At 40.5% G+C, this 11,596-nt stretch overlaps 1 protein-coding gene across 1 annotated transcript; it reads right to left on the bottom strand.

The window, feature by feature from the left end:
• Positions 1 to 782: 782 nt before the first annotated feature.
• LOC144211729 (uncharacterized) lies at positions 783 to 7,324 on the bottom strand. Its single transcript, XM_077739160.1, has 4 exons — positions 6,654 to 7,324; positions 5,803 to 5,927; positions 1,942 to 2,055; positions 783 to 1,549 (listed from the first exon to the last, which is right to left on the bottom strand). Exons 1-4 carry the CDS (start codon positions 7,283 to 7,285, stop codon positions 1,026 to 1,028), a joined length of 1,395 nt encoding a protein of 464 aa, XP_077595286.1. The 5' UTR covers positions 7,286 to 7,324; the 3' UTR covers positions 783 to 1,025.
• Between the last annotated feature and the right edge of the window lie 4,272 nt (positions 7,325 to 11,596).

The following is an 11,596-nucleotide window of genomic DNA, read 5'->3' as shown; positions in this document are numbered from 1 at the left end:
AAATACTACAGAAAGCCCTTTGCCTGCTATTGTTGTACAAAATTTACAAAGCGTCACATTAAATTTACAGGAAGAGATTTTCACAAAACATGACACCAAAAATACCAAAAAAGTACTTGGAAGGGTTATTGCAAATCAAAGTGACCTACTTTAGGTATTAAAGTAGATTAAAGTTCATTCCTATGAAATCGACATACGAGCTCATTCCCAGTACGAATGAAGCTCATATCTCGAGGTACCATTGTACACCATTCCAATTGTTGCTCCTTTTATACAGCTTGTGCCTTTCCAGGCTTCCCTTGGCTTTTCAAGCTCCAGGCTGGGAAATGCCCACCCGCATTTGGTTAGCGTGCTGCCCCGGGCTACAAAAAAAAATGAGATGGAATGGTCTTGACGAGTCCACGCGCACCACCGCGCGGTCCGACCTCGACGCTTCAGTAGTGAGAAACTCAAGATTCCCGGCGACTGGTGGCCGGAGGGCGCCATGACGTGCTTGGTTTTCTCTTTTCCTCTCCCTTTTGTAAAAGGCCGGGACCCAACCCCCCCCCCCCCCCCCCCATATTGTATTTTTGTATAGTGGCCCACTTCCAGGATGTTTTTAGGCTCGGGGGGTATGTCAAATGATTGCGTAATGGGTCATTTAAGTCAACGTTTGCAACTGCAAAAATTCACTCGTTCATCGCCATTGACAAAGTGGACGTCTTGTCATATTTTCTGAACTGCTTTGTCCTCAATAGGGTGGACTAAGGGGGGGGGGGGGGGGAGTTGTGCTGTAAATTGAAATGAGTTGATCCTGTGCAGATGTCCAATTGGTTGAAATCAGCCAAAAATCAACATGACGTGATCTGGAATTGAGCCCAAATCTCTGGACTCCACATCCTACGCTTTATTAGACGGCGATCTAAAGGATCCCAAGCATTTATCCGTGACCTTTACTCCATTTCTGTCCAACTCCCAAATTTGAAATATGATATCCCTTTTCAGGAGGCGGTCCACCAGACCAAAACTGCGTCGTTTTCCGTCTCTTAGACCGTCACCTCTGTGGAACTGTGGGTGGTGTAGTTCTTGGGCCTCACCTGTTGGTAGTACCTTGGCGGGGGAGGATGTTGCGGGGGAGGATGCTGTGGGGGAAGAGGATATTGCGGGTGGAAATGCGGACCGTGGCCTGACGCGTACCCTCCGCCACAAGGTGGCCCGAAAAGATCCGGCAGGTTGTCGGTACTCCGTTGCCGGCGGGTCGAGTACACGTGTCTCCGGTGGGAGGCGTGCGCCGACCCGCAACCCGGGGCAGAGCTCTGCCTCTGGACGTGGCGGGCCGGTGGATGACGGGAGGTGGAGAGCGCCGGGTCGGGGGGGATGGAGATGGACAGGGGAGAACGTGGGTCCACGGACCGTGACGGGAGCTGCCGGTGCATGTAGGATTTCTCCTTGGGAGGGACCGGAACCGGAGCCGGAGCCGGGACCGGTACGGGTGGGAAGCCGGTTGTCCGGTATTGGGCAAAGTCCATCACGGGGAAACTCTTGTAGTAGCTGTGGGAGGAGCCGTCCGCTGTTGAGGATAAAGAAGATAAGCGAGGACATATTTTGGGGATTTTTGGGGATCGCAAAAGGTCATTTTTCTGACCCGCAAGCTCAGATGCACTTGCTAACTAGTACTAGTGACTAGTGAGTCTATAATAAAAACTGGGGTGGTATTTAATCATTTTATTTGAAGTAAAATACACCGTAGATGTGGAATTTCCGTATTTTCACGACTATAGAGCGCACTGCATTTAAAGGCGCACCGTCAATGAATTTTTTTCCATATGTGAAGTACACTGGATTATAATTTTGGAGACAAGTTTGCATCCAATGACAAGCCCAAGATGAAAATTTTGACAGCCTCGTTTGTCGGCGTCCAATCGCAGGGGAGGACCGGACGCCGAGCGTGGTGTGACTTACCCACGGCTTTTAGCGAGGTGTACTTGTTGAGTCCTACGGCGCTGTGGTGGCTGTGGGAGTGAGGAAGGCTCGGTCCGAACTGGTTGTGTGCCGAGTTATTCAGGTGGTACTGTTCTGTTGAGACATGGGGAAATGTGGTCAGCCAATGGGGAGAGTTACTGTATTTTTCTGGCATATAAGTCGTATGTGTCACTAAAAAAATGACTTGTATGGCTTACATAGTCACAAGATTTGCTATAGTCTTTCACCAGTAGAAAGTAGCAAAGTAACTTGTAGTATTTGTTGGTTATTTTCAGTTTTGCAGTAAGAAAAAACAACCATTACTAGATGAAGTCATTACTTAAGATATGTTTAGTATATTTTGATTCATACAGAATCTCAGAAATACCATTTTTTTAAAAAAGATTTTCCCTTCAAAGTAACAAATTTGTGCTCCCATGAATATGAAGGTAAAAAATTGGAGTCAATGGGCGGCTTATACTTGAGAAATTGTCAAATTAAACCATTTTAAAGCCATTTTAAGGGTACTGCCTATACACAGGTGCGGCTTATATTTGAGTAAATACCCTAAGACGGCAACTGAGAAAAGTTCCAACACCAAAACAGGCCGAGTAGATTCGTTCTCTAGAGAAAAGACAAATTCCTGGCCTCTGCCGGCCTGTCGTGTCCATGCCAAATGAAGCGAAGTTAATGAGGAACGTAGCAAAGTGGGAGAGGGAAGGACGCTAGGCTATTAGCGTTCATAAAGTCCAACCATGCAAACGATGTACTTGACGGCGGCCTGGGGGAAGCAGGCGGGCTTTTAACTTGGTTTTATAAAAGTGGGCGGAGCAACAATGGAATCAGAGGCCTTTAAATTTGACTGACAGACGTTTGATTTAACGTTGCGGCCGACTTTCCCACGCGGCAGTTAAGTCTATCCGTGCTAGGTCGCCGCGTGCCGAGGCCAATCATCTCATGACTCCAATGGCCGCCGGGGAAACACGATATGTAGCCTGAGTTGGGAAATGCTAATCGCTAATGGCTGGCAAATAAATTGGAGGGATGTCATGGTTTGTGGTCTTTGGCTTGCCGGGATTTTTTTGTCAAATGGGCGCTCAGCTCGCCATCCCATTGTGGGTGCTCATCACCGTGAAGGAATTCTGAAAAAAAGAGCGGCACGTTCTTTTAATAATGCGCTACAAAATGTACGCTAAGAGAGTTTTGAGTGCCAAAGGGGAGAGTTAAATGAATAGAGGGTTTTTGTTTGGATGAAATATGAAAGTATTGCTACTTAAGGGCATAAATAGTACAAATAAACGAGGGAAGAAATAATAAAATGGAAATTGCCATAGGATGAACACCAATTCAAAACCATTTGGAAAAGAATGAACGCGCTAATGCAATTTTGGGTGAAATGCAAGGGTAAATAAATAGCTGCAATATAAATTAATTTTGGCAGAAAAATGGCAAATAGCCACAACACCAATGCCAATTTGTTGCTTGCTTTTCTTGCTCAAAAGACAAAATTTGGCCAAAAGACAAAAGCCAATTTGTCCAAAATGTAAATGAAAATGTGTCAAAAATGCAAATGCTATTTTGGCCAAAACACATGTAAATCTGTCCAAAACACAAATGCAAATTTTGTCCAAAACACAAATGTAAATTTGTCCAAAATTCCAATGCAAATGTATCCAATGGCAAAAATTAAATGTGTCCAAAATTCAAAGGCAAATTAATCCAAAACACAAATGCAATTTTTGCCCAAAACACAAATCCCAATTTTTCCAAAACAAGTGTCCAAAACTCAAATGCGAATATGTCCAAATCGCAAATGCCAATTTGCCCAAAACTTAAATGCAACTTTGTCCCAAAACAAAACTGCAAATTCCCCCAAAAACACAACAACAAATAGCCTCAACACACAAATATAATTCTTGTCAACATTGCGAAAATTAGCATTTGGACTCAGCAGTTTCCCTAAAAACTTTCAATCTAGCATTAGAATTCCGCCTCAGAGAAAACTTTGCATTTTTTTTAAGGCCAATGACTCACAAACACTCAAAACATAAAAAACCAGGTCGCACATCCCTATCGGCCTCATTCCCTTCCAAAACCTCATTTTTGACCAACAAATGCGTCTGAATCGGGTCAAAATTCGCCAACAGGTAAAATATACGCTTCCCTAATTTTTTGCCACATCACCCTCATTAAATAGGTCATCTTTTTTTAAATTTATTTATTTACTTTCCTGCTTCCAGCATTTTTTTACGCCATGAGTCATATTTGCTAGAGAATTTAGGAGCCCATTTTGGCTTCAACATTAAGCTAAGCTGCTAATAGCTTAAGGGGGAACTTCCATAACTTTTAGGGGCTGTCAAGCTTTTTTATCCATTTTTTTATTCATTTTTCTTCTTGTGAGAGTCATAGACGGAATCGCGGAAGACCTTTTAACACTCGCGGCTGTCGCTCATCAGATTAAAAACGCTTAATTAGCCCAAACACGTGTATCTAATCACGAGGACTATTTTTTTTCCTTTTTTCTTTTTTAAAGTCACAACAGAGCCACTCTGGAAAAATCAATCATGCAATCTATTCAATGTTCCATTTTGTCTCATGCCGCCATTTCTATTTACATTTGGAGCGTAAAGTACAATTAACAAACTATATAGTGTTGTTAACTAAAGAAAATATCATGTGTTGTTAATATCTTCATAAGAAAACATCAAAGTGGCGGCCCGGGGGCCAAATCTGGGCCGGTGCATCATTTTGTGTGGCCCGGGAAAGTCAATCATTCTATTTTAGGATCAAATTAAAATGAAGAGTATAAATGTATATTAAATTTCCTGATTTTCCCCCTTTTAAATCAATAATAGTAATTTTTAAATCATTTTTTCTGTGTTTTTAGTTCAAAAATCATTTAGTAAAATCTAAAAATATATTTAAAAAAACCTAAAATAAACATTGTTTTACATCTATAAAAAACGGAATATTCAGGGCTTTTAATCCACTTCTTTTAATCCATTTATATAAAAAAAAATCTAAATATTATATCTAAAATCAAGTTAACGTTAATACATTATATATTACTCTAATAAACTCTAAATCCCATCATCCTTGCAAAAATGACCATAAAAGTATTCAATATAAATCTGCAACAAATAAACTAAAGTCTGTTAATGTCAGTAATCCTGAAAATCCTGCGTAAGTTTGCTCCACTTGATTTGCGTAAATCAGGAGAAGTGTCAATCAATGTATTATTGGGTGCATGAAAGGAGCCAATCAGAGTTGCATTCCTCTCAGCTACATAACACATGTGCTTCAAATATTCACACACACACACACAAATACACATAAATACACACATAAATACACACACACACACACACACACACACAAATACACACATTTACACACATAAATACACACAAAGTCTGTCACTCTAGTTATTCCCCGAGGCTTTTTTTTTTTCTTCTTACTATGGTTACCTTCTCGTCACACACATGTCATCCGTCCTTACGCTTGATATTGAAATGAAGGTCGTGGCAAAAAGCGCCACCGAAACTAAGCAAAAATACTTCAAATCCCAATAGTTTATCCCCCCCAAAAAAATTCAAATAATGTTACTGTCTAACCAATGGATGGCTATCAATATTTCGCAATTGAATGTTTTCTATGTTGTTTTTTTTTGCTATAGCTCCGAATTTAAAAGTCAAAATAGATAAAGATGTGAGCATTTTTGATTCATTTCACCACAATATGATTTAAAAAGGCGGAGAGTCATATACACCCATCAAAAGAGCCACATACACCCATCAATAGAGCCACATATGGCTCCCGAGCCACATACACCCATCAAAAGAGCCTTTTTTTTGGACTCACCGCTTCTGCTACGTTGCATCCTTGACGAGACGCCGTTAGCTCGACTTCTACCGGGCGAGCGGCCCTCCACGTTCTCTACCGGGATCAATTCTTCGCCTTGTTGCTTTAGCAAGTCTGTTAGAGTCCTGTTTGGTAGGAAAAAAACAGTTTTTGTCAACAAAACAAGCCACTTAATAGCAACCACGTGACCAAAACAATCATATAATACATTTTGTGATTTAAACCAGTTGTTTTTGTTGCATTTTGACACAAATAAATACAATTTACGACTAAAAAAAGCATCCCATTTGTAACGTCTTTTCTGACTTGCCCGAGGCCGAAAAATCCAGTCGCAACTTGTTTTGCTGTACGACATCTGGACAAGGTTTACCGCAATATGGCCATTTTGAAGGGTCGGTTTTTGCTATGGGCAATGTGGGAGACCGCCCCAGGGCGCCATCGACGTGGGGGTGCATGAGAGCATTCTATTCAGGCTAAAGTCTGGGATTTTTTTGTCGATAAAATGGGTGTCTCAGATTTTGACGGATTGGCAATAATCCACTTGGAGCGGCCATGATTTTTTAACTAAAAACACAAAAAAATGATTCAAAAACGTCAATAATCGATTTAAAAGGGAGAAAAGTAAATGTAATATACATCTATACTCTTAAATTTGATCCTAAAACAAAAACTCATGATTGACTTTTTCGGGCCACACAAAATGATGCGGCGTGCCACATTTGGCCCCCGGACCACCACTTTGACACAACTGCCCTTGCCCTAACCAGTCCACTGGATTTGAAAATCCATGACAAGTCATGTAACAATATAGAAACCCTTGGAATTCCCACTTAGTAAATCATGATTCCTACCTGGAGCTGATGTCGGCGTGGGCGGCGGCTGTGGCAATAGCCCCGCCTCCTCCTCCTCCAATTCCACGACTCTTCTCCAAGGCCAACTTAGCGAAAATGCCCACCAGGACCATGACGGCCACCACGCCGCAAATGATGTAGACGATGAGGTGGGTGCGGTCTCGCTGGTGGTCCTCCTGTCCCTCGGTGACGGTGGCCACGGGTTTGCCGGTGTTGGCCCAAATGGGGGTGTCGTAGTTGGAGCAGATGCGCTGGTCCAAGCGCTGTTGGCGGAACTGGCAGCAGAACCGGTAGAAACAGGTTCCGCAGCAGTACAGGAAGACGCCGGCGTTGCAGTTGAAGGGCGGATCCCATTGGCCCATCACGTCGTAGTAACCCTGGCAACGGGTTCCACCCTCGGGGGGGCCGTCCTCGTCGTCCGGGTCGCCTCCGCCGGAGGGCGTGGACGGGCCCGCATCCCGGAACGGGTTAGGGGTGACTTCGGCGTCCTCGTTGGTCTCGTTGAGCGGCGCCAGCGGGAACGCCGGCGGGGCGACGCGGGTGACATCGTCGTCGCCATCTTGAGCCCAGGTGGGACGACCCAGTGGGCAAGATAGGAAGAACAGGAGGAAAGCGCGTCTGACCGGCGCCATGATGCCGTTAGGGGCCCCTTACTTTGGCGTCTAGACGGGGGCAGGGCACGGGATATTGTTCCGTTACGGTCCGGTGGCTGAAAAAGACAAAATGAGGGAAATTAGTCACCCGCACAAATGCCATCAAATGTCACTCCGGCCAATTAAAACACACGTTTTGTAAAATACAGGTTATTGGTTTGGATTCTATTGCTGAAAGAGCTTTGGAGGGACGCCACACACTCATGCAAGGAGGTGCTGTCCATGATGGACATTATCAAAGACATGCACATTTGCTGCCGACTTCCCACTTCAAATGAATTGGACACCGAGGGAAAATATCTGAAGCTAAAGGGCACCTACTTTATTCTACATTCTACTCCGATGTAGCATAACATATGTTCTAGCTTTCTGCTCAATTGTGGAAACAAACTCCCCCCAAAAGACGACTCTTCTTTGATAATTCCTCGACTCCTACAACTTGTCATCTAAAAACGCGGGTATACTTTCCCCAATAAAAATAAAATAAAAAACACAGAAAACAAGCCTCACCTTTCAAATTGCAAGTCTTTTTCAATGGACGCAACAACACGGAAAACCAACGTTGTCGTCCGTGTGTGGCGCAAGTAAAAGTCCGAAATCAACCCCCCTAGAAAGCAGCGCAAACTTTGGCGAGCGCCATCACAGCGTCCTTCCCCCTCTCGAGTTCTTCTCCTTCTTTTGACATTTTCTCCATCACGGACCTTATCTTCTGTTTTTGGGGTTGGAAAACAACTGGCTGTTTTTTTGCTTCTGCTCTCGTGTAGTCGAGTGGCTCCGTCCGTGAAACGTGGGTGTGCGAGTACGGGTGTGCGTGTGTGTGTGTGTGTGTGTGTGTGTGTTTGTGTGTGTGATGGAAGCCCCTCTGCATCCCTCTCATCAGGACCACAGCGCAGAGGGAGGAGAGAGCAAGTGCACATTTGGACAAAAAATGTTGCTATTTTACTCTATTTCAAATGACTAAGTTCAAATTGACCAATAAATATACTAAATTAAAGAATATTATGTAGAAATGTGTTGTTATGGTCAAATTGGAATTAAAAAAAGCTTGTTTAAGTCACAAAAATGTCTGACAAAATGGCATTACTGCACTTTTTAAGTAGCTTAGTATTGTCCCTTTATAATAAAACAGATTCAAACTCAATTGTGCATTTATTTGTAAATTATGGATATATTTTTATTAAATAGAAAAGTAGAAAAATCATTTAAACAGAAATGACTACAAAAAATATCTAAAACAAAGCCATGACAATGAAAAAAAACTGAAATAATTCAGAATAAAATCAAGATTTTGTCATCAAACAAGGAAAAAATGACTGTAAATAAATGCATATTTCGTTCTGGGAATTGATTTTTCTTTGATGACATCACATAGTGTATAACTCAGTCTGCCATTGACGGCAATGAAAGTCCAATCCAGAATGAAACCACCGAAAATCCTCTTGAATTTCTCGCATAAATGGCAACATTTCCAAGACGTTGACCTCCATTTTGTTTGGACGCTCAACATCTGCCGCGGTCGCACTTGCTCATCATCATTTTCTTATCTCTACTCTTGTCCCAGTCCGTCTGTTTTTTTGCTTTTCATGCTTACACACACACAGATTTTCTGGCTTCTTCTTCTTCTTGTTCCATTGGCATCTTTCCTCGTAATTCCTGGCGGTCCCGGAGGGTCCCCCCCCCCCCCCCCCCGCCCCAATCTGGAATGCGTGCGTCGCAGGTGTCGCATTCCGAAGCGGTCAAAGCCAGTCACGTCGCAGCTTGTCGTTTTGCTTGCCAACTTGGATGGAAGACATGTTTTTTTTTCTCTTTTCTCCCCTCCTTAAAAGTCAGGCGGACATTTCTCCAGGAAATTCTAAGCCAGATTGACAAGGGCCTTTTTTGGGTTTTGCCCGGCTTTGCGCTAATCGCTTCTGCGGAAATCCCTCCGCTCGCTGTCGTCGTCTCCGAGAAAATGACTTCCATGTCCGTCAATGGCAGAAGAAGGTCAACGAATCCAACGACGAGAAACCCATCAATCGGCATATTAAATACTGCCAAAAGATGTTTTGATTTATGAGCCTGATGGCAAAATGGATCGTATTAGCGTTTATTTTTGCTTATGAAGTCTAAAGTCTAATCTCTTATTTATTTATAAATGTATTTTAATGTATTTATTCATGTAATTATATATTTAAATATGTACTTATTAATTCAATGTACTTTTTCAATGTATTTATATATTTAAATATGTACTTATTAATTCAATGTATTTATTCAATGTATTTATTCAATGTATTTATTCAATGTGTTTATTCAATGTATTTATTCAATGTATTTATTCAATGTATTTATTCAATGTATTTATTCAATGTATTTATTCAATGTATTTATTCAATGTATTTATTCAATGTATTTATTCAATGTATTTATTCAATGTATTTATTCAATGTATTTATTCAATGTATTTATTCAATGTATTTATTCAATGTATTTATTCAATGTATTTATTCAATGTATTTATTCAATGTATTCAATTAATTTATTTAATTAATTTATGTATTTAATGTATAGAAGTCTGTTTGTTGGCTAGCCGTCATTTAGCATTGAAAGAAACAAATACATTGTGTAAAAAATACAAATCAATCAATCAATAAAGTCGGTAGCGGCCGGTCCTGGACTGGGCTAGGTTGGGCCAATTAGAAAAGCAAAGACAAAAAGAGGTCAGGCGTGTCCCCGCGGGACAGAATTAACGGCCGGCTCATTTGCAAACATCACTCAGACAATGTCAATGTTGCCCATTCAAAGTTTACTCCGGGTCATTTGCGAACCAACATTTTTGGCTTTTGGTTCGTTTTAGCTTTTTTTTTTCTCTCTAGATAGCATTAGCGCAGGGGGTAGGGGACCTATGGCGAGGGAGCTACATATGGCTCTTTTGATGGGTGTATATGTGGTTTCTGTCAATGGATTAATTACATTAAATTAGATTAGATTACTTTATTTGGGAAATGTCATTGTCACAATAGCAATTAAATACATAAATAAATTAATAAATTTACTAAATTAACTAAATTAAATACATTAATTAAATTAAATACATTAATTAAATTAAATACATTAATTAAATTAAATACATTAAATAAATTAAATACATTAAATAATGTAAATAAATTAAAAACTAAATTAAATAAATATGTAAAATATATACGTGAAATAAATACGTAAAATAAATGCGCAAAATAAATACGGAAAATAAATACGGAAAATAAACTTAATTAAATAAATACCTTAAATATTTACGTTAAATAAATACATCGTTTGTTAGCATTAGCTTATCATTTCAAGTCCGGATTTTGTATACCGACTGGAAGCATAAATAGCAAAAGTCCGATGAGCTAACTTTGGAATATTTCCACAAAGAACGGGACGCCGTGGGCGGAATAACGTTGGGGCGACTGACCTTTAACCAAATGAAAGGAGATGCAAATGCGGCGCTTTATTTAGGCGCGCCACCAGTCATTTGCACAAAGCGCTCCTCTGGGCCTGTTTAGCTCACAATCCTCATTTTTTTTCCTCCAAGACACAATCGGAATCCATTTTTTTTTCCACCTGTCCTCATTCTTTCTTTCTTTTAGCTCAAATCTCAGACTATAAAATGCACTTTCTTTCATAAAGGCAACTTGTATATAGCATGTCAGAGTCAACTTTTCAACAGTAGACATTAAATCTATTAAATTGATTTAAATCCAGCGGATGTTTTTGTTTACAACTGTCGGCTGAAAGTTCAACATGTCAACCTTTCTCTTGTGAGATAAACTGGGAGTACGTGTTTATGAAAATAATGTATTACGGTTAAAAAAGGTGCATAGGTGAACAAGGAAGTGAGCCAGAAAAATGAGTTTGTCTAGAAAGTGCATTTTAATTTAATCTTAGCATTAGTTTTATCTTGTCCATCACTTTAAATTCCAATTTTGCAATTTTTCCAAAAAGGTGAGCTTGGTATTCACGCTTGATATTTTGCAGTCAAATGATTCCACGGATGCTGATGGGCGCAAAAGGTCAACTTTCCTATTTAAATTTTGCGCCTCGCTCAATGTACTCTTCGAGATCTAGTTCACATAAGCTAAAAACATGTTTTCAACCACATTAAAATCATGAGAATATATAAATAATATGACTTAAAAAGACCTACCTTGAACAATTGTCAGCCCACAAAATTAAACAGTATTTTTTAAAAATGGCTTTTTTATATCCAACTTTGTACATAAACTTTACATAATGGTATATAATTAATCTTTTATTTTATTAGATTAA

Source organism: Stigmatopora nigra, chromosome 18 (assembly GCF_051989575.1).
Source record: "Stigmatopora nigra isolate UIUO_SnigA chromosome 18, RoL_Snig_1.1, whole genome shotgun sequence".
Taxonomy (NCBI): Eukaryota; Metazoa; Chordata; class Actinopteri; order Syngnathiformes; family Syngnathidae; genus Stigmatopora; species Stigmatopora nigra.
This window is presented reverse-complemented; position numbering and strand designations above follow the sequence as displayed.

Excerpts from the sequence above, each read along its gene's own strand:
- LOC144211729 (XM_077739160.1), bottom strand. The coding sequence starts at position 7,285 with ATGGCGCCGGTCAGACGCGCTTTCCTCCTGTTCTTCCTATCTTGCCCA. Across the intron at positions 2,056-5,802 it reads GATGCAACGTAGCAGAAGCG|AACAGTACCACCTGAATAAC; the intron begins GTGAGTCCAAAA and ends ATGTCTCAACAG. Across the intron at positions 1,550-1,941 it reads CACCTCGCTAAAAGCCGTGG|CGGACGGCTCCTCCCACAGC; the intron begins GTAAGTCACACC and ends TATCCTCAACAG.